At 43.5% G+C, this 21,782-nt stretch overlaps 1 protein-coding gene across 1 annotated transcript in view; it reads left to right on the top strand.

The window, feature by feature from the left end:
- Window positions 1-21,782, top strand: part of ZBBX (zinc finger B-box domain containing) — a 380,683-nt gene that overhangs the window by 177,202 nt on the left and 181,699 nt on the right. The window contains exon 13 of the mRNA XM_082248819.1: window positions 19,500-19,564. Within this exon, the coding sequence (XP_082104945.1) occupies window positions 19,500-19,564 (65 nt within the window). The remainder of the gene's footprint in view (window positions 1-19,499; window positions 19,565-21,782) is intronic.

Raw genomic sequence — 21,782 nt, 5'->3', positions numbered from 1 at the left:
TCCAATCTGTCCGCCGCAATGTCGCAGTCCCGCAAAAAAAAATTGCAGATCGCCGCCATTACGCGTTAAAAAAAAAAAAAACACCAAAAATGACAGAAATCTTTTCCTTAGTTAGTAAACACAATAACTTTTGCGCAAACCAATCAAAATACGCTTATTGCGATTTTTTTTTTACCAAACATAGGTAGCAGAAAACAAATTGGCCAAAAATTTATATTTTGATTTTTACATTTTTTTTTGGGGGGGGGGGGGAATTTCATATAAAAAAATGTTAAAAATATTGTTATTTTTTTAAAATAAACGCTATTATTTTTTTGTTTATAGCGCAAAAAGTAAAAATCGCACAGGTGATCAAATACCACCAAAAGAAAGCTCTGTTTGTGGGGAAAAAAAAAGACGTCAATTTTGTTTGGGTACGGCGTCGCACGACCGCGCAATTGTCAGTTAAAGTCGCACAGTGCCGAATCGCAAAAAGTGGCCTGGACGTAAGTCAGCAAAATCCTCCGGTGGTAAAGTGGTTAAAGCAGAGCTCCACCCAAAGGGAAAGCTCTGCTTGTTCGCACCCCCTTCTCCACTCCACTGCCACATTTGGCACTTTTTTTTGGGGGGGGGGGTGGAGCAGTTACTTGTTTATGACTGGTACCTGCTCCCACTTCCTGGTAAGATCCCTGCACGGCAATCTTCATCATTTCCGGCCCCTCCTGCTGCCTTCTGGGTCACACAGAGGTTCCCGAAAGACAGCGGGACCATTCAGAGAGCACAGCGGTATTCGCGCAAGAGGGAAATAAACTGTGAAGCCGCAGGGCTTCACTTCCTGTTTCCCTTACTAAAGATGCTGACTCCTGCACCCGAAGCTGGTTGACGACAGGGGTGCCGACATTGCGGGATCCCTGGACGGGTAAGTATCCTTATTTTTAAAAAAATGTCAGCCTGGAGCTCCTCTTTAAGATCATACAAAAGTGAGCAAATGTAACAAAGTCCAAATTGTGCATTATTACAAGTGACAAGAGTAAAAGTCCACTGCTTCTATGAAAGTGTTAATCCAGCAAAGAATCATTCCAAACAAGGTGATCCAAAGTGCCCAATTGGAAAGATGCTTACTCCAAGCACATGACTCCCAGATATAAAGCAGTGATGGTAAGCATGTTTGAATAAGCCGCCCAGTACTTCTCCTCCTCGGCAAAGCAGATGTTAAAACTCCACCTCTCAGTTGTGGCCACCATATATATAGATAGGGCAAACATGCCCATATTGGGTGTAATTCCACAAAAACATGTTTTTTTAAAAGCATTAAAATCGCTCACATGTAAAGTATTCCCAAGCAGTTCACAATTTATACAAGCCATATGCAGTTCAGATAAGCAAAGCTAACATGCATGACAATGTCACTGTGTTTTGTCTTCACCCTACATGTTTCATCAGAAATTGACATAGTTGGAATTTGATCTCACAGGGTTGTCAACTTCGGATGAAATGCGTAGGGAAGGGAAAGGACACAGTGATGTTATCAAGCATGTCAGCTTTGCCCATGTGAACCACATTTGACTTGTATACAGTGTGAAGTGCTTGGAAATATTTTTTACATGTGATTGGTTTTATTGCTCTTATAAATAAAGTGATTTATTTTATTTTTTTTATGGAAATACACTATTGTGGACATGCTTCCCCTATCTATATACATTGGCCATAGGCTTTTTCATGCCATCAATAAACATTGCTTTTTAAAATTTCCTTTTAAACATGTAAAACTTTATGTTGTCAATAGGTTGACACAGTGATTTATTTAAAAATTAATTTCAGACACAGTCGAAGAATTAGCATCTAGTTAATGTGAAAGTGATTTCCTTGCTCTCGTTTTCTATAATGTAATTTGTTCATTTACTATGTATTCATCAATCTTTGTATGTCGAAAACAAAGTTATAATATCAATTTCACATGCCAGTTAAAATGTGAGTAGCGTTTTGGACCTTAGATGGAATCCCTTTATTGTGTATAGAAATTGTCTATTTGCGTCTCATTAAACAATTAGTATTTCACATACAAATCAGAGAGCCCAAGACTCAGAAATTTCCATTTAACTTTTGATTTCCATAAAGCAAAGAGTGTCTATTTGAAATGTGTCTACCAGTATCTCCACATTGCAAGGTACCGGGGTCTATTGGATACTTTAGAGGCTTCCATATGTGTGGGTTCTGCTTGGCTTGTTTCATTTGAATGGGCTGCTGTACATTCCAGAAACGCTGGAAAAAGGTCCCACACCTTTTTCAAATTGAAGCCGTATGGAAATCGCATTACTTTAGGGCCTTTTATTTTAGCCTAGGTTCACATATGCGCACTTTCTGTGTGCCGTGTTTGCGTGGGCACAGCAGCCTATTCATTTGCATAGCCTGTTGTACCTGTAGGAAAAAGGTCCCTGCACCTTTTTTAAATCGCAGCTGCAGAGAAATGGCATGGTGCTTTTTCAGGATATATATTCGAGTGTACACATAATTAATTTAGGGGCTTCCATATTAGGCTAGGTTCACATATGTACGATTTTTTGCGTGCTGCATTTTAGTGGGCACAGCAGCCTGTTCATTTGAATGGGCTTCTGTACCTACGGGAAACACAGGAAAAAGGTCTCTGAACCTTTTTCAAATTGCAGCTGCATGGATTTCCTGCACCCGAAAATGTGCTGAAGTTTTGATATGCGTAGATGCCATCATGAATGCATGGCACCCCACGTCTGCTATATACTAGCGCATTTTAATGTCACCACACATGAGTAAGACAGACAGAGGGATTGCAGCTGCTTGAAAACAGTCATCTGCGTATATATATATATATATATATATATATATATATATATAGGGTGGAATGTAAGTGAGTTGTTTATTGTTTTATGGTAAATTAAAAAAAAAACGGCACACAGAGAAAACTACCTGAGTGGGGTCACAGTGGAGGATTAAGCACACAGGGGACACTGAAGGAGTGTGTGTCTGCATATTTGATTTAAGAGGAACTGAATTACCGTATTTATTGGCGTATAACACGCAACTTTTTTCCCCTGAAAATATAGTGCAAACAATGGGTGCGTGTTTTACGCCAATATTTTTACCAACGTGGGGGGGTATCACGGATCGGTGTCAGGCTGGCCGCGCAGCCTCTCCTGGCCCTGGGACAGCCCTGCCAGCATACTCTGCAGTAAAGGAAAATGCACCGCCAGCCCCTTTTTAAAGATCCTTCTACATTATATCACATCACAGCACATTATATCACTGTTATTTAAAAGCGGTGCCTCTAAATACCTTGTTAGCTTCCTTCTCTCTGTCCACTCTCCTCCTCCCGCTGCTCCTCCTCTGAGTGTAGCTTCAGATTGGTGGAGGAGAGCGATCACATGACAGGCCATTAAACGACACAGGAGAGCGGTCACATGATTGGATATGAAAGAACGGCACTAACAAGATATTTAGAGGCATAGATTTACACTGACACTGAATGTAGGAAGCATCTACAAAAAGGGGCTGGCAGTGATTTTTTTTAACTTTAGAGTATGCTGGCAGGGCTGTCCCAGGAGACTGGGGGTCTGCTGGGAGTGCATGGGGGGCTGTGCAGTGTAAATGGAGATTATAATAAAAGGGGGTATGTACTTTGCATGGGGGGGACTGTGTAAAGTAAAGAGGGGCTATATAATGAAAGGGGCTATGTACTATTGTTTTTATTGTTTAAAATATTTCTTTTCTGAAACTCCCTTCCTAAAATGAAGGTGCGTGTTATATGCTGGTGCATGTTATAGGCCGAAAAATACGATAAAAAGATGCAACAAGATAATTATTGCAAGCACCATTTTGTGTTGGAGATTTGAGGGGAAGCTCTGCTGATTTCTATCATTCAAACTTGTGCAAGCAAAAATACTGTTTTTTTTTTTTATTTTCTTTAAATGTGATTAAGTATACTTTGCAAAGTGAAGCATTTACCTAATTTACTAAGCTCTGGAGCGAGTGCATTTGTAGTGCACAGTATATTTGCCTTTAGTAAGTCAACCTCTTTGTAATATTGTGCATGCTTGAATGCATATGAAGTATGACATTTACAATTATTCATTTAAATTACATTTATAGAACAGATACATTTAAAAAAATCTATTTTTTTATGTATAAAAAGCTCAAGGACACTTTAAGATTCATTCAGTAGTATTTATTTATGCAATGGTTTATATAAGCATACAGTATTGGTTGGCAATTTATACACAGAGAAAATGAATTATTTTTTATTGCTTAATATCTTTTATGTGTAATATGGTGGAAGCGCTACACTGGTATTTATAAATGAATTATTTGCAAATAAGCAGGTATTTAATAGGTTCTTCATGGCTCCTGATTGGTCTCTATGCAGGTCATACACATAGCGAGCAAACACGTGTCACAGAGTTCAATAAAGTCAATGTGTGGTAATCTTCACAAAAAAAGTTTAAAAATCTAAAGATGGTTCTGAGAAATAGGAGTAGGCTTGACATAATTTACATACAATGTGGAAATGAATATATTATTTTACATTTTGACCATAGATACACTTTAAGAACTTTGTGCAGGCCCACCATCCATGTATAACTATTCATTTATCATTCATAAATTTGTATAGTCCTTTAAAGAATATGCGATAAGGAATATGCTAAACCATGACTAAGCTAACATTAAAATGTGTGACATTTATTATGATTCCTTGGTAATTTAGTTAAAATGTGCCCGCATCACTTTGTATTACATGAGTAAAATTTAACATTAAATGGGTCAGAGACTAGGAGGATAAATGCATGACCAAGCAAGTATAATTCCTGAATGTACTTTCTGGAAACTTCTGCAGTTGCTAGGTTGCATTTAATGCATTCATTTTAAAATGGAATATTTTCAACTTCTCCCGTATGCCCCTTCTCCCAGTTACATCATATTAGCTTTTGTTCATATCTTAAATGAGCTGTTTTTCTCCTGGACACTTTTCATTTCATGGATAATGAGTAATTATGAAAAATAAGTAATTTTATCCAGCTGAAATTGGCACCCAACCTTTTGACGCAAGAATGCTAAAATGCATGTGATTAATTCACAATTTTTTTGATATTTAGTGTTGACTCTTCATTATATTTTGTTCTCCACAATGAATGTTGATTAAGATATAAAATTGTTAAACTTTTTGTTATGTGTTCGTATATACACTATTAACCTATGTATGTATTTATGTAATAACACCATAACAATGGCTATGGTTATTAACAGGGCACTAAACCACACTGACCAATAAAATTTCGATTTTATTTTGTCAAACCAGTAAATTATTCTTTCTGACTTGTTGCTATGGGTTACTGCATTATGCTGTTTTTTTTCTAAATTCAGATGATGAAGGTTGCTTTCTAGAAAACTCTTCTACTTTCTTTCAACTGCTAGCTGTGTTGCTTCTTATGTGCTCATGACTGTATACAGGCAGTCCCCGGGTTAGAAACATCCGACTTACAAACGACTCCTACTTACAAACAGAGAGAGACAACAGGAAGTGAGAGGAAATCTACCCCTAGGAAGGGAAATTCACTTCTGGAAGAGTTATCATGTGTCTCCACTGAAGCTTTATCACCAATCCTTGATTCCCTAACAACCCAAACTTTTCAAAATCGAATTATCACAGGGACAGAAAGTGAGGTGAAATCTTCTGAACAGGGGCACAAACAGCAAAACAAATGTTACAGGGGAGTTAACCCTTCCCTATGCTATCCAAAAAACTTAAAAATGATTTTTCTGGCTGGAGCTACATTAAAAAATTTACCTGTTTTGACTTACAAATTCAACTTAAGAACAAACCTACAGACCCTATCTTGTTTGTAACCCGGGGACCGCTTGTAACATTCACTAGCTGATTTGTTAGAACCAATGCGTTGCCTGTCAGTTTCTGCTAATTATAGCTCTCTAGATTCTCTTAACTCTTGAGACAGCTTGTATTTCTATAGACAGTAAACGCACATCACATGCCATAGAAATCATCAGCTTAAGTTGCATCCCTTTCATGTGATGCCCCCAGTGATGGTGGACCTACAGTATGGTACATTTTGATGTGGTCTATCTCCTTTACTAATGATGATACTTTATTTTCTGTGGTCTGTCTTGGCACTGTACAGAGATCTTCTTGTCCTCACAGTGAATGGATAATAGCTTCCGCGCTTAGGACCCAAAATATAACTGCTGCCTTACCCTGATTCCCCACCTAAGCTGGAGAATATAAAAATGGATATAGAGAGGTATGAGTGGTGCTGCCCAGTAATTTGCGTATAATGTGTGTGCAAGTGCCCTTCACTGCCCCTTTAAATGAAGTGCTAAAAAATGTTGTTGCAATTTATATGTCTGATGAAATCAATATATATGCATGAATCTGTTAGAAAGTGCTGGGTAAGGCTGTCCATACATGGGTTGAATTTCAAAAGAACTTTCTTTATAAATCTTATCTAAGAATTTTTGTTCCATCTTCACACCATTAGTGGGCTGAAGCAACGGCCAACTGTCCTGCGCCCATGAAATTTGAGTAATCAGGCATGTTGGAAATTTTTCTTAAAATGAACGATAATCAATGATGGGAGAATCATGCGAGAAGTATAATAAAAAAAAAAAAAAAACATGCATAAGTGCAAGAAAAGAAAATACCTGGAAAGAAAAGAAGATTCCCAACCATGAAAATTATTTTCTGTAGCAAAATGAGATGAAATTGAAGGCTTGGTTGGTCGAATTTTGAAATCTATGGTGGCACCATCGGATCACAAAATGTCTGATTTTCAAAAGAAATTAATTTGGAATTTGACTCATGTATGGCATTAACAAATGGATGACAGTGAAAAAGTTAAAGTATAACTAAATGTATACACTATACCCTGTATATCGGAGGTGGTCACACGGGCTCCTCTCTGTATGTTGGCCTGCCACTGATCAGGTACCTCATAAGAGCCCACAGTTATTACCAACCCTGGTGCTTCTCAAAGCAAAAACCCTCCTAGAAGGAAAATCAATAATCTAACATGCGTGCGGCAAATTCAGCATATCTGTGTGATAAACATTTTAGAAAATGTATTAAATCAATGAAAACACTATAGCACCTGAAAGACCGGAGGAGGAAGCTGATACCAAGGGTCATTCTAGAAAGGCTTTATTACCCAATGCTTATGCGACTCTGTGCCAACGGCATTAGAGTCCTATATCTCTGGTAAGCGCTCCTGAGTTTCCCCTGTTTGGTGTTTGAAGCACTGGCGGTGTCTTTTTTCCTTTTCACATTTTGGATCACAGAACACTCTCCCTATTATATGGATTTCACTTCCTGACTTGGACACTTTAATACCTTTTATCCTTGTGGACTTTTGTTTTTGTTCTGTTGCACATTTCATCGAAAGGTGAAAGTATATTTGGACTTATATCGTAAGACTTTGCACCGTTTTGCACGACACACTTTGCTACAATTTTTTGATGTTTATGTCTATATGCATCATTATATGGTTTTATCTGATTTTTACGTTTATGCAGTCACGGGTCACTATATACATTGTATCCATCTGACTTATCTTTCATGTTTAGCGCAGCACTGTTTAAGGTTTTAATATTTTTTAACAATATAGTTGTACTGTGGTGCCAGCAGCTGGTTCACTTTTTCACTAAGCGCCGTAGTCCTTCCATATATGTAAAGTATAACTAAAAGCAAAACTTTTTTTTTTAGTTTTGGATTGAGTAGAGAGCAGTTAGTGCACATGTCAGTTTTTAATGCTGTCTGTGTCCCTGTTAAGTAGATTCGTCCTCTCTATTTACCTGTTTGCTATTTTAATTGAAAGTGAAAGTAAATAAAATCCCAAATTTTGGGTTGTCCCCAGAAAAGTAATAGAGGGGAAATCTTCCATTGGGGACACTAGTTCTGTTGACCTGAGAATCCCTAAGAAATTCCCCTAATTTGCATGGATTTTCTCTTACTTCCTGTTTGACTATGGGACAGCAAGTGAAGGGGAATCTCCAAAATGAGACACAGATGGCGAAAAAAAACGTTGACAGGGGTTATACCCCTCCCTTGCTCTATACAAAATAGAAAAAAAAGTTTCTCTTACGTCCTCCGACAGTCGCCGCCTCTTCATATTCGTCACATATGGGGTATTAGACTTTGCTCCGAAGGAGTAGCTAGGCAACAGAATATGTTAACATTAAAGCTTTTAACATATCCCACCCTCAAGGGGTGGTCCCCTCAGTCAATACCCTCCTACTTCCTGCAACCATATCTCAGTTTCAATGTCTAGCTTGTCAGGAGTGGCTGGCTCTCTCTGTGCTGGGGCTTTGTGCCCCAGACTCTTTCTTCTTTTTTGATTTTTTGTTTGAGTTTTCTCTCTACCTTTACTTAGCTGTTCTTTTTGTCAGCGTTAGTTAGTTCTTCGGATGAAGAGGATCATGCAGGCTGGGTCTCGGGCTGATCCCCCTGGTCGCAGGTCGTGGGTCAGTGGCTTCCCAGCCTGCCATCGAGCGTTCAGCCAGGTAACACTCCTGGCACAGTGAACGACCCATCCCTGTTCGGTGCAGGGATGATTGGTGAGGTGGCTACCTCACTGGACGCTGTGCGGTTTCTTAACCCCCATTCTGTGCGTCTTGTATGCGACTCTCCCTGCCTCATGTGCAGCGGCTTGTTCGCCCGTGCGGGTCCCCCACGCCATTGTGAGGTAAGTGTATCTATGTGGGGACCTGTCTGTCTGGGGGGGTGTCAGTCTGGGACTGTGTAACCTGCCTCTGTTCACACTGTTTGTCTCCCTATCACTCGGCTGCATGCTGTGGGCTGCAAGGGGGGGGGAGCTGTGTGACACTGTGTGTGTCAGCCTTGTCAGTGTGAGAAGCTGTGTGCTGTGGGGCATGTTTTGGGCATGTTTGGGCACTATACAGCGATCGCTGCGGCGATCTGACATGTTTTTTTATACATGGATGACATGTGTGCATTACTGTACTGTGGAGCGGCGGTTTCGGCGCCAAACGGCGCCATTTTGCCTACACTCGCTTCGGCCGCATGTTCTACATGCATGGCGGCCATTTTCTTGTAGCCTCCCATAGGCTTTCATAGAGCGCCCTGGCAGCATCACTTCCTCTTCTCCAGGAACACCGATCGAGGCAGCAGCAGCGGCGAGGGTCTCCTCAGGTTATATCCTTCCTATCCATTGCCTGTGTCAGTTTTATTGTCCCTGTGGGGGTCTCATTGTGCTTGTGTGTGGTGCGGTGGGCTGCGCTCGCCGCGCTTGTTAAAGGGGCAGTTAACCCTTTATTATCCGGCATTGGTAATAGGGGCAATGGATTCTCAGGAGGGCAAATTTCCTACCGCCTTGGTGGAAAGCCAGGGGACCGCTGTTTCCCCCCCAGGGGGGGGGATTTAGCCACTATTGTGGCTGGCCTTGCTGCTCAGGTGCAGATGCTGGTGGCTGCTCATTCTACTAAAAGACCCAGAGTTTCTCTTTCCTCTGATTCTGAGGGTGAAGGTGATGGGGCTGTTATGGCGGGGGCCTCCTTATCGGGGTCCCGCTCCTCCCTGGATCTAGTGGGGTCCGAGGTGGAGGCTGAAGTTGAAGGGGTTGATAATTCTCCCCCTGGCTCGCCTGAAGAGCTTGCAATCATGGATGAATTGATTGCTTCCATAAAACAAACGCTGCGTTTGCAGGATGAAGTGTGTCCCCCCGCTGCCTTGGCGGCTTATGGGACGCAGAGAAAACGCAGGACGCCGCAGGTTTTTCCCTGCAATGATGATTTTCAGCGCGCTGTTAAGGAACAATGGCGCAATCTGCGCAAACCTTTTGCTGTACCAAGTAGGTTCAAGCTGCGTTATCCTTTCTCGCCTTCCACTGATGAAAGGTGGTGTGTGCCACCCCCAGTGGATCACGCAATTGCGGTTTTAAACAAATCCACTGCGATTCCTGCAGAGGAATCTCTCCTTCCCCTGTGTTCCGTGATGCCACGGATAGGAGATTGGAGTCTCTTGCCCGTCATACTTATTCTGTTACGGGTTCTATGCTTAAGGCTCTGTTTGCCTCTCTCATGGCGGCCCAGGCGGTCGCAAGTTGGACGCAGATGCTTAGGCGCGTCCTAGTGGCCGATTCGGCCTCGCCGGCGACCCTGGATATGGTGGATCAAATCCACCAGGGTGTCATGTATCTGTGTGATGCGGACTTGGACCTAGTCCCGTTGGCTGCACGTGTGCACAGCGTGGCGGTGTTGTCTCGCCGCCTGGTTTGGTTGAACTGTTGGTCGGTGGACCAGTCTTCACGTAAGACCTTAGCCAATCTGCCTTATGATGGGTCTCGCCTTTTTGGGGAGTCCTTGGATGTGTTGATTAAGGGGATCACCGGAGGTAAGAGCACTCTCTTGCCCCATTTCCCCAAGGCTAAGGGGGCTTCTGGGAAGAAGCATGCTAATTTTCGGCCCCCTCAGGGGTCCTTTCGTGCCTTTCGGTCGCACTACAAGGGCAAAACCGTTCAAAGGTCAAGGCTCTCAGAAGAAGCCCTGGTCTGGAAAACAGAAGTCCGGTCAATCCGGATCCGCAGCCCATAACAGTGCGGCCTGAAGGGGCGCCCTCACCCAGTTTTGGGGTGGGGGGACGCTTGCTCGGTTTTCTTCAGCCCTGGTCGGCCCGCGTGCGGGACAGATGGGTTCAGGAGATCGTTCGATCTGGTTACAAGATCGAGTTTCTCTCTCGGCCGGAGAGCAGATTTTTTCCCTCAAATCTTCAACTGTCTCCAGAGCGTTTACGGGACCTGCACCTGGCGGTGCGGGACCTGAGGGCTCAGGGAGTGGTGGTTCCGGTGCCTCATCGGGACAGATTTCGGGGGTTTTATTCCAATCTGTTCACCGTGCCCAGAAAGAAGGGCAAGGTTCTTCCAATTCTGGACTTGAAGGCTCTGAACCGCTCTGTGCGGGTTCGCAAGTTCCGCATGGAATCCCTGCGGTCGGTGGTGGCTGCCCTGGTTCCGGGGGAATTCATGGCCTCCATCGATTTGAAGGATGCGTATCTTCACATCCCCATTTTCGAGGGTCACCAGAGGTACCTTCGATTTGCCATTGCGGAGGATCACTACCAGTTCGTGGCGTTGCCTTTTGGTCTCGCCTCGGCTCCGCGGGTCTTCACCAAGGTGCTTGCACCGGTTCTGGCATTATTGAGGGCCCAGGGCATTTCTGTCCTGGGGTATCTGGACGACATTCTGGTTCGGTCTGCGACCAGCCAGGGTCTGGAGAAGGACCTGTCTGTCACGATGCAAACTCTGCAGGAGTTTGGTTGGACGATAGATTTTCCAAAGTCGACACTGAGTCCGTCGGTTCTTCTTCCCTACCTGGGAATGATTCTGGACTCGGTGCGGGCGAAGGTCTTCCTGCCGGAAGACAAACTCAGAACTCTTCAGGAGGAAGTCAGGTCCCTCAGGGACGTTCCGCACTCGTCTCTGCGGACGTGCATGAGATGTCTGGGATTGATGGTCTCGGCCTTCGAGGCGATTCCCTTCGCCCAGTTTCACACGCGGGGTCTCCAAGCGGAGATCCTGTCCCTGTGGGACGGGCGACCTCAATCTCTGGATCTTCAAATCTCGTTGAGTCATCACACCAGAAGAGACCTTCTGTGGTGGCTCCAGTCCCCGATGGTGTCCGGGGGCAAGTCGTTTCGTCCTATCTCGTGGACGGTAATCACCACGGATGCCAGCCTGTCGGGCTGGGGTGGTGTTCTGGGCGTTCTGTCCGCCCAGGGGACTTGGTCGGAGGGGGAGTCCTCCCTTCCGATCAACATTCTGGAATAAATCTCTGTCTTCATCGCTGGACGGACCGGCTGCAGGGCTGCCCCGTTCGGGTGCAGACGGACAATGCCACGGCGGTGGCCTACATAAACCACCAAGGGGGCACCAGGAGTCCCCGAGCGGCTCGAGAAGTGGTCGACATTCTGTCTTGGGCCGAGACTCATGTCCCGGCGATAACGGCGGTTCACATTCCGGGGGTGGAGAACTGGCAGGCGGACTATCTGAGTCACCAGACCCTGGATCAGGGGGAATGGTCTCTCCACCCGGCTGTCTTCCAGATGTTGTGCGCGAAGTGGGGTCTTCCAGATGTGGACCTGTTCGCGTCTCGTCTCAACAACAAGGTGAGAAGGTTCGTGGCAAGGACGCGCGACCCTCGGGCAGACGCGTCGGACGCGTTAGTGGCCCCGTGGCATCAGTACAGGCTGATGTACGCGTTTCCACCGATTCAGTTGCTGTCCAGGTTCCTTCGCAGGTTACACTCGGAACGCAGCACGGTGATTCTTGTGGCACCGGACTGGCCTCGCCGGTCCTGGTACGCAGACCTCGTGAATCTGGCGGTCGACGCCCCATGGCGTCTGCCTCTTCGAGACGATCTTCTGTCTCAAGGACCGATATACCATCCTGCTTTACAGTCGCTGGCTTTGACGGCCTGGCTGTTGAGACCGAGGTCCTGAAGGAGAAGGGTCTCTCCCCAGAGGTCGTTCATACCTTGATCAACGCGAGGAAGTCTTCCTCTGGGAAGGTTTATTACCGTACTTGGAAGGCCTATTTTGCCTGGTGTGAGTCCAGGGGGTTTTCACCCCGCACGTACTCGGTTTCCCGAGTGCTGTCCTTCCTTCAAACGGGTGTCGATCAGCGTTTGGCGCTGGCTACGATAAAGGGTCAGGTGTCTGCGCTGGCCGTTCTGTTTCAACGTCCCGTGGCTTCCAACTCCTTGGTTGGCACTTTTGTTCAGGGAGTGCGGCATCTGGTTCCTCCTAGGAGGGATCCTCTGCCCCCTTGGGACTTGAATCTCGTTCTATCTGTGTTACAACGTGCTCCTTTTGGACAGATCAGGGAGATCTCGTTGTCTATGTTGTCTAAAAAGGTCGCCTTTTTGGTTGCGATCACTTCGGAGCTGGCGGCTTTGTCCTGCAAGTCTCCGTATCTGGTTGTTCATTTGGATAAGGTGGTCTTGCGACCTAATCCTTCTTTTCTTCCGAAGCGAGTTTCGGAATTCCATCTTAATGAGGATATTGTCTTGCCTTCGCTGTGCGCGAAGCCTAAACATCCAAAGGAGGTGAGATTACATTCTTTGGATGTTGTTCGGGCGATAAGGGTTTACCTTAAATCGACTGAGTCTTTTCGAAAGACGGACTCCTTGTTTGTTCTTCCAGAGGGTCCTCGGAAGGGCATGGCGGCGTCGGCCTCTACCATCGCCAAATGGATCAGGCAGACCATTGAACAGGCCTATGCTTTGCAGGGGAAGGTTCCCCCTGTGCCTGTGAAGGCGCACTCTACTAGATCTCTAAGTACGTCTTGGGCCTGTCGTCATGGGGCTTCTGTAGCCCAGGTGTGTAAGGCGGCGACCTGGTCGACCGTGCACACTTTCACAAAATTCTACAAAGTAGATGTTCGGGCATCGGCGGATGCTTCCTTTGGCCGCAAGGTTCTTAGTGCGGCAATTCCCTAGGGTCCCTTGTTGGGGACCTCTGGCTGTTGGGATAAGTTTTTTATCCCCTGGTTATTTGTCTTTTCCTGGGTTGTTGCTCCTGTTGAGCACTTGTTTTTCCTGTAGCCCAGCTGGTTTCCTTCCTTTGGTAAGGTTCCTTTCTTTGATGCGGAGACTGCGTTGCCTTTCGGCGCGGATGCGTTTCCCACCCCTCATGTTTGCACTGCTTTGGGACGTCCCCATATGTGACGAATATGAAGAGGCGGCGACTGTCGGAGGACGTAAGAGAAAACGGAATTTTTGTAAAATCTTACCTGTAAAATTCCTTTCTCTGAGTCCTCCGACAGTCGCCGCCCCCGCCCCTCTTTTGGGGTTTGGTTGTATACTCTACTGCTATTCCACTGAAACTGAGATATGGTTGCAGGAAGTGGGAGGGTATTGACTGAGGGGACCACCCCTTGAGGGTGGGATATGTTAAAAGCTTTAATGTTAACATATTCTGTTGCCTAGCTACTCCTTCGGAGCAAAGTCTAATACCCCATATGTGACGAATATGAAGAGGCGGCGACTGTCGGAGGACTCAGAGAAAGGAATTTTACAGGTAAGATTTTACAAAAATTCCGTTTTTTCCTATAGGTTCTACTTTAATCACATCCTCTGGTCTCACCTCACAATTGACCTACAGTAATCTGTGTGATCATAAAGTGCAGTAATTACCAATAAACCAAAACTGATATGAACAAAATACACTGTGCTACAAGGATTGAAAATAAATAAAATGAAAAATAAATATAAATATAAAGGGGAAAAAAAACGCAATTACTGTCCCTTAAAAAAGTGCTATGTTAAAGGTGTATATTGCTTGAAAAGGTAATAACATCATCTAACTCGACATACAGTGCCTTGAAAAAGTATTTATACCCCTTAAAATTTTCCACATTTTGTCATAATACAACCAAAAATGTAAATGTATTTTATTGGGATTTTATGTGATAGACCAACACAAAGTGGCACATAATTGTGAAAAGAAAGCAAAATGATAAATAGTTTTCAAATCGTTTTACAAATAATTGTGAAAAAAGTGTAGCGTGCATTTGTATTCAGCCCTCCTGAATCAATACTTCGAAGAACCACCTTTTGCTGCAATTACAGCTGCTAGTCTTGGGGATGTCTCTACCAGCTATGCACATCTAGAGAGTGACATTTTTGCCCATTCTTCTTTGCCAAATAGCTCAAGCTCTGTCAGATTGGAGGGAGAGCATCTGTGAACAGCATTTTTTAAGTCTTGGCACAGATTCTCAATTGGATTTAGGTCTGGACTTTGACTGGGCCATTCTAACACATGAATATTCTTTGACCATTCCATTGTAGCTCTGGCTGTATGTTTAGGGTCGTTGTCCTGCTGGAAGGTGAACCTCTGCACCTGTCTCAAGTATTTTGCAGACTCTAACAGGTTTTCTTCTAAGATTGTCCTGTATTTGGCTCCACCCATCTTCCCATCAACTCTAAACAGCTTCCTTGTCTCTGCTGAAGAAAAGCATCCCCACAACATGATGCTGCCACCACCATGTTTCACGGTGGGGAATGGTGTGTTCAGGGGGCTGTGCAATGTTAGTTGTCCGCCACACATAGCGTTGTGCTTTTAGGCAAAAAAGTTACATTTCTGATCTTCTGATCAGAGCACCTTCTTCCACATGTTTGCTGTGTTGCCCATATGACCTTTATGGGACTTCTTATGACTTTCTTTCAACAATGGCTTTCTTCTTGCCACTCTTCCATAAAGACCAGGTTTGTGGAGTGCATGACAAATATTTGTCCTATGGACAGATTCTCTCATCTGAGCTGTGGATCTCTGCAGCTCCTCCAGAGTTACCGTGGACTCTTGGCTGCTTCTCTGATTAATGCTCTCCTTGTTCAACCTGTCAGTTTAGGTGGACAGCCGTGTCTTGGTAGGTTTGCAGTTGTGCCATACTTTTTCCATTTTTTGGATGATGGATTGAACAGTGCTCCATGAAATGTTCAAAACTTGGGGATTTTTTTTATAACCTAACCCTGCCTTTAACTTCTTCACAACTTTATCCCTGACCTGTCTGGTTTGTGCCTTGGACTTCATGATGCTGTTCGTTCACTAAGGTTCTCTCACAAACCTCTGAGGGCTTCATAGAACAGCTGTATTTATACTGAGATTGAACTACATCCAGGTGGACTCTATTTACTAATTAGGTGACTTCTGAAGGCAATTGGTTCCACTAGATTTTAGTTAGGGGTATCAGAATAAAGAGGGGCTGAATAGAAATGCCACACTTTTTAGATATTCTTTCGTAAAAACTTTTAAAAACCATTTTTTCATTTTCCTTCCACATCACAATTACTGTATGTGCCACCTTGTGTTGGTCTATCACAATAAATCCAAATAAAACACCTTTACGTTTTTGGTTGTAACATGACAAAAAGTGGAAAATTTTAAGGGGTATGAATACTTTTTCAAGGCACTGTATGTGACTCGAATTCATCTAATATAATGAATAAAGTGCCATAGTGCATGGCAAACGAAAAATGCATATGTGCAAAAACAATATACTGTGCCACATTTCAAAATAATATCAAATCCATTAAGCTGTCTCAGCACAAAGTGACTTGTGCTTTGAGTGTCCGTGCAGCAATATCCAACTAATGAATAGGTGAAAATCACTCATGCCTTGTAATTTGGTCTGGTATTATATTACACATGTATTGTGGGGCTTTAAATGGTTTGCTTAAAATGCTTTGCTGGGCTTTTTTCGCCTTCCTCTGGATCAACTGCGGCTATAGGATTGTGTAAATGGGATTGTATTGTTGGGTTTTCTTTACTGTTTTTTTTTTTTTGGTTGACCCAGATGGTCTTGTGTCTTTTTTCTAACTGACTAACTATGTAACTTTGTAAATATCTTGTCCTTACCTAACTCAACAGCTAGGAGGTGCTCTATATAGTTAGTCCCACACTCTTTTCTATGTGCCTTTAGTCTTCAGCTTCAACACATGTCTATTGAGTCGGTCATATTTTGATCTCTTGAACTAAATGAACATATGTTTGTTATGATGTGCACAAGTTTTGTATAAAGCCTCGTACACACGCAACGATTGTTGACCGACTGATCGGCCGTCTTTTGTCCAGTGTTGTTGTGTTGGTTGAAATGTGCTCTAGACTGCACACAAATTTTATCGGCCAACAAAAACCAACTTCAGAAGTGATGTCATGTTCTGGTTTTCTTTTCGTGTGTTTTTTCTTCTCTGAGCATGCCCAGTCTTGCTCATCACATTTTTGTCTACCGAAATCTGTACTGACTGATGAACAATCGGTCGTTCTGTTGACGGCCAACAAAAATTTTATAGCATGCACACCAGATTTTGTTCGGCCGAAAAGTCGCAGTCGGTTGTCGAAGGCATCATACTAACAAGCCGACAATCGGCCGATCGGACGTTGGCCGAAAATTCACGGCCAACAATCGTTGCGTGTGTACGAGGCTTTAGACTTCTCTACGATCTACAAAATGTTTTTAAAATTGAGTCTCTGTCTGCCAAAGCTTCTTAGATGATTGTGACTTGTGAGTGTTAGCTATCTTGCCAAAAATTGGATATGGTATAGAGATCACACTTTCAATACTTAGACCAGGGAGGCAGAACATCTACTGTTAGTCAACTCAGGCTATACAATCAGTTTATCCACCTTTGCCTAACGGTAGCCACACTGGTATTAATATGATCCTTCATGGCAAACCAAACAGCTGTGATAAAACAGTGTTAATTTTGACATCAAATTTAGATTTGGTTTAAGTCATAGTATTTTGACTTAAATGCCTTTTTAATTTTTGGCGTGTTTTAGTCATCTGGATTGTTTTACTTTCGGTCGTATTTTTAAAATCTCCAGTACATTTTAGTTGACTGAAATCAAATGGATTTAGATAAATTGTAATGCATTTCTTAAGCATTTATCTAGAATTTGCAAATTCATTTTATACTCCTGGAGTCAAAATCGAATTACGTGTTATTTATGGTATCAAGGTTTGAACATGCACTACAGACAGATCTAGAAGTTGTGATATATAACTGCATTTTTAAATAAAACCAAGTTTCATAAACAAACAGAAATATTGCTTTTTGACACACAAAAATGCAACCTTAAAAATATAAAAAAAAAACATAAAAACTGTAAACTCTATTGGCTGTAATGCCATTGCATAATGTATATTACCTAAATATATTTCCAACATTAAATATTAAGAAAACAATTTAAGAAAAGTATTTTTTCTTACTTTTTTTTCTTTCAGCAGCTTAGTAGATGCCCCCTACTTATTCTTATGTGGTAGTGCAATAGTGCTATTATTATAGGCAGGGGATGGAATTGTTTTGCTGATTTAGAGAAAGATAGCAGAGGGCGCCAAGGAGATAGTATGAATCAGTGTAATGGGTGGAACTGCATAGGAAAAGGAAATGATTAATAGGAGCCTGTGTCTCTTAGCCAATACAGCTTGCCGATAGACAGGCAAAGCTCAGAGGAAAGCAGAAGTTCAGGTGGGTAAACGTTTCTCCCTCACATTTTCCTTCCATTTTTGTTTGTTGATGAAAACTGAAATTGGTTTTTGTCATAGTTTTTATCCACTTAATTCAATTTTTTTTTTGGTTTTTGTCACTGAAAACATGCAGGTGACAAAAAACTATAACGAAAATATTTCCGTAGACGAAATTAACAATGTGATAGGACCTTGTTGATTGCTTCTGATCAATCAAGCAAATATCTGCATGCATGTCAGAGAACCATTCCTAAATAAGATCGAATAACCACTTGTTGACCAACATCCGTAATTAAACGTCCTTTCGGCAGGTAGTTAATACCTGGATCATGGCTGCAGGATCACTTTTCTTTATAGCTGCCACTGGCTTTCTTGTAGAAGAAATTACCTCCTTTTGCTGCTGCCCACAGTAGTTCCTGAGCTCTCCCGTGTCTCTGAGGAGCCCAGGATCACAGTAAGCAGCCAGAAAAGAGGCCTACAGAAGCGATAGAGGAATATCCATTCCTCAATTTTCTCTTTGACAAATGATCTCGGAAACAACAAGAATTTAATCACTCCTGGTTTCAGAGCTGTAATTTCCCGGCTGTTACACAGACCCCTGATGTCTCCACAAAGAGTACCTGCCACCTTGCCGAATCGCTCATAAAGCAAGCGGTTAAAATTATATTTTTAATGAATCATTTTCATTTATAACTGATAGGTCATATTTGTGATTGATATTTTAGTCAATCCTAAAAGTGCAGGACAGTACCTTGTGGGTTTCACTGTGTGATAGTTTAACCACTTGCCGACTGTGCGAAAGCCAAATGACTGCTACAGCGCGGCTGGTCAGTTCTGGGTGGCCGTTATACAATGTTCTCCCATAATTGCTCCCACTGCAGCGTGTGAGTGGCGTGCTCTATGATCGCACTGTTCTACAACTCTTTACCACGGGATCAGCTGTGCCCAATCACAGCTGATCACAGATGTAAACAAAAGCCAGTTATTGGCATTCCGCTAAAAGCTGAAAGTTGGCCTGGGCAGGAAGTTCTCAGTAGGCAAGTGGCTATGCAATGTTTTATTGCTTGTTCATAATTACTTTTACCTAAATAGATTACAAATTGCTTTGTGTGTACTGTATACTGCTCAGGGAATAGTAGTTTGACCTTTAACATCTGTTTTATTTGACCGACACAAAGAAAGATTATTCTGTGTAATGGTTCCTTTATTAGATTATATTTATATCTTTCACTGACTGCTAAAGATTCCATTACAGAGCATATACTATCTCATATTGGGACTGATTTATAAAAAGAAAAAGAGTTTGTGTGTGTGTTTCCTTTAGCAATTAGTCATTCTGCATTTTTCATTTTGACAGAGCAGATTTAATTTGATTAGGTGATTGGCAGGACAAACATGTTCCTCTAATTTATAGAAACTGGGATCATTTTCAATTTGTGAGATTAGTTGCCCTAAGAATGTCATTTACTTTTTGTAACCCAAGTGTTTTTCATGTTAATATAGGAACCAGAAGGAGGTCTTGAAGAGACAAGACATTTCTTGGTGACAGATGTAGAAACCAGTGAAAGGTATGTATAGTGTATCGTTAAAGAAGAACTCTAGGTTTTCCTCCCCAAAACAATAGATGCATTGTGCATGTAAAAGAATCACAACCCCAGTGCGGCTTATCTGAAACTTACCTACTTTAGCTGTATAAAGCAGGTTTCTGTATCTGTGATGTCACTCCTCCTCCTGGCTGAAATTTAAGGTTCTCTGACTTCCTGTTTCCTTCCTTTACCAGTCCTAATACTACATGTCCCTTCATCCATTGAGCCTCTGTAGATTCAGGGTGGGCTATGGGAGTCACTTGAACCAGTTCAGGTAGTTGATGTGGGTGGGTCTAAGGGTTACTGTGGGTGTTTCATGTGGATGATGAAAGGAGAGGAATGGTATTGTGTTACCACTGCCCACACTCCATTCCTCTCTGCAGTGAACAGAGTGCTGTACAGCAGGAAGTGTAACTTTACAAACAATTTCTCGGACAAGAAATGTGCTATTCTAGCTATAAAGGGCACACAAATCTAAGACTGATCACATGATCATGTTTTTTTTTCTACTCTGATCTCATTCTTTTTAACAGAGAAACAGCAAACGGTCTTTGTTGAAGACATGATTTGTAATGTGTATATATTGTTTGTACACACAAAACACCCACAAAACTCAATTTAGTCACACACAAATCTTTGATTGTTGTAAAGTGTATGTGTAGTCACCAAACATACTACAAACATACTACAATTATTGTAAGCAAAAACGCACACTCCTACACAAAGTATGAATTGGGCCTAAGATGCAAAGGATCACTACCATACTAGAATCATTGCAGTCTTAGAGCTTGTTCAAATGAATGGTGTAAAAATGCAGCACAACCCCAACTGCTCCCCCTTTAGCTGAAGGAGCAGTGGCTGGTGGTTAACACATGTCACAGTTGCGATACTCTGCCTCATGGCTGCGGTGGGAACTATACCTCCTGTCGTGCTTGGTGGGCACTACTGCCTGCCAGGCACAACCAATTCTAGTGAATGGAGCCGCACGGCAATTGCGCACATGTGCATGTTTGCAGTGCAGTACTGCAGCATTGAGGGGGTTAAAATAAGTAATGAGGAGGTGATGCTACTCCTTCTCACTGCCTGTCAAATGTTCTCTGAGGAGTAATCCAAATGCAGATCACTCTTCAGTCTGCAAAGTAGGTGTTTGAAGGTTGAATTCTAATTGTGATCCATTCAATCCTGCCCAGCAACTGCACAGCAAGCTTTCAGAACAGGCTGTGTGGGGGCGTGACCGGATGTGATCGAGGCCAGACGTGTCTCAGCGGAGCTCCTGGCTTATCCTGATTATATACCTATTTGGGGTGCTTTTCCTGCCTGTCCGGTGGTCCCTTGCTGTGGGGGAGTCCCTTCGGGCTTCGGGGATGCCCACCTCTGCTTCCAAATCAAAAACGTAGACAGCAGCCAGACCAGTGGCAGACCCGCTCCGCTCGCGGCCTAGGGCAAAGCTCCGCCTCCGCCATCTTGGAGTCCTTATCCGCCCCACAGCGTGCATGGCGAGCGGGCGCGAAAATGGAGACGGCGCAGCAGGGAGCTGCTTCTCCCCCGGAACCACATCCAACACTCTCCCTGCCCTCTCCATCGCTGCAGGAGCAGGACCAGAGAGCCATCACGTCCCCCATCCTGGTGGCCATTGATAGCTGCAAGGCGGCGCTAATGGTCAGGATAGACCACCTAGCCTCTGAATGTACGCTGATCCGCCATGACCTGGATAAAATGCGGGGCCGCATCACCACAGCTGAGGGAAGAATCTCTGATGTGGAAGACAGTACCCATGCTCATGCCTCCCAATTGTCAGAACTACAACACCTGTTTAAATCCCTGCAAAACCGGGCGGATGATGCTGAGGACAGACAGCGCCGGAACAATGTAAGGGTGGTGGGACTCCGTGAGGGGGTGGAGGGGGCTAAACCAGCCATTTTTGCAGAACAATTCTTTAAACAGCTTCTCTCCCTGGCTGACCTCATCCCTACATATGTAGCAGAGCGTGCGCACCGTGTCCCCATGGGAGCTAGGCCCCCGGGTACTCCGCCGCGGCCTTTTCTGGTTAAATTCCTCAACTATAGGGACCAGGACATGCTCCTGTCTAAAGCCAGAAAGCACCAAGATCTGCACTTTGAGAACGCCCGGATTATGCTCTTTCATGACTTCTCGGCTGAGACCCAGAGAAAACGTCGCTCGTTTACAGAGGTCCGCAAGC

Source organism: Pelophylax lessonae (assembly GCF_965119305.1).
Source record: "Pelophylax lessonae genome assembly, chromosome: 3".
NCBI lineage: Eukaryota > Metazoa > Chordata > Amphibia > Anura > Ranidae > Pelophylax > Pelophylax lessonae.
The sequence above is the reverse complement of the archived record's forward strand: the minus strand, read 5'-3'. Positions and strand labels throughout refer to the sequence as shown.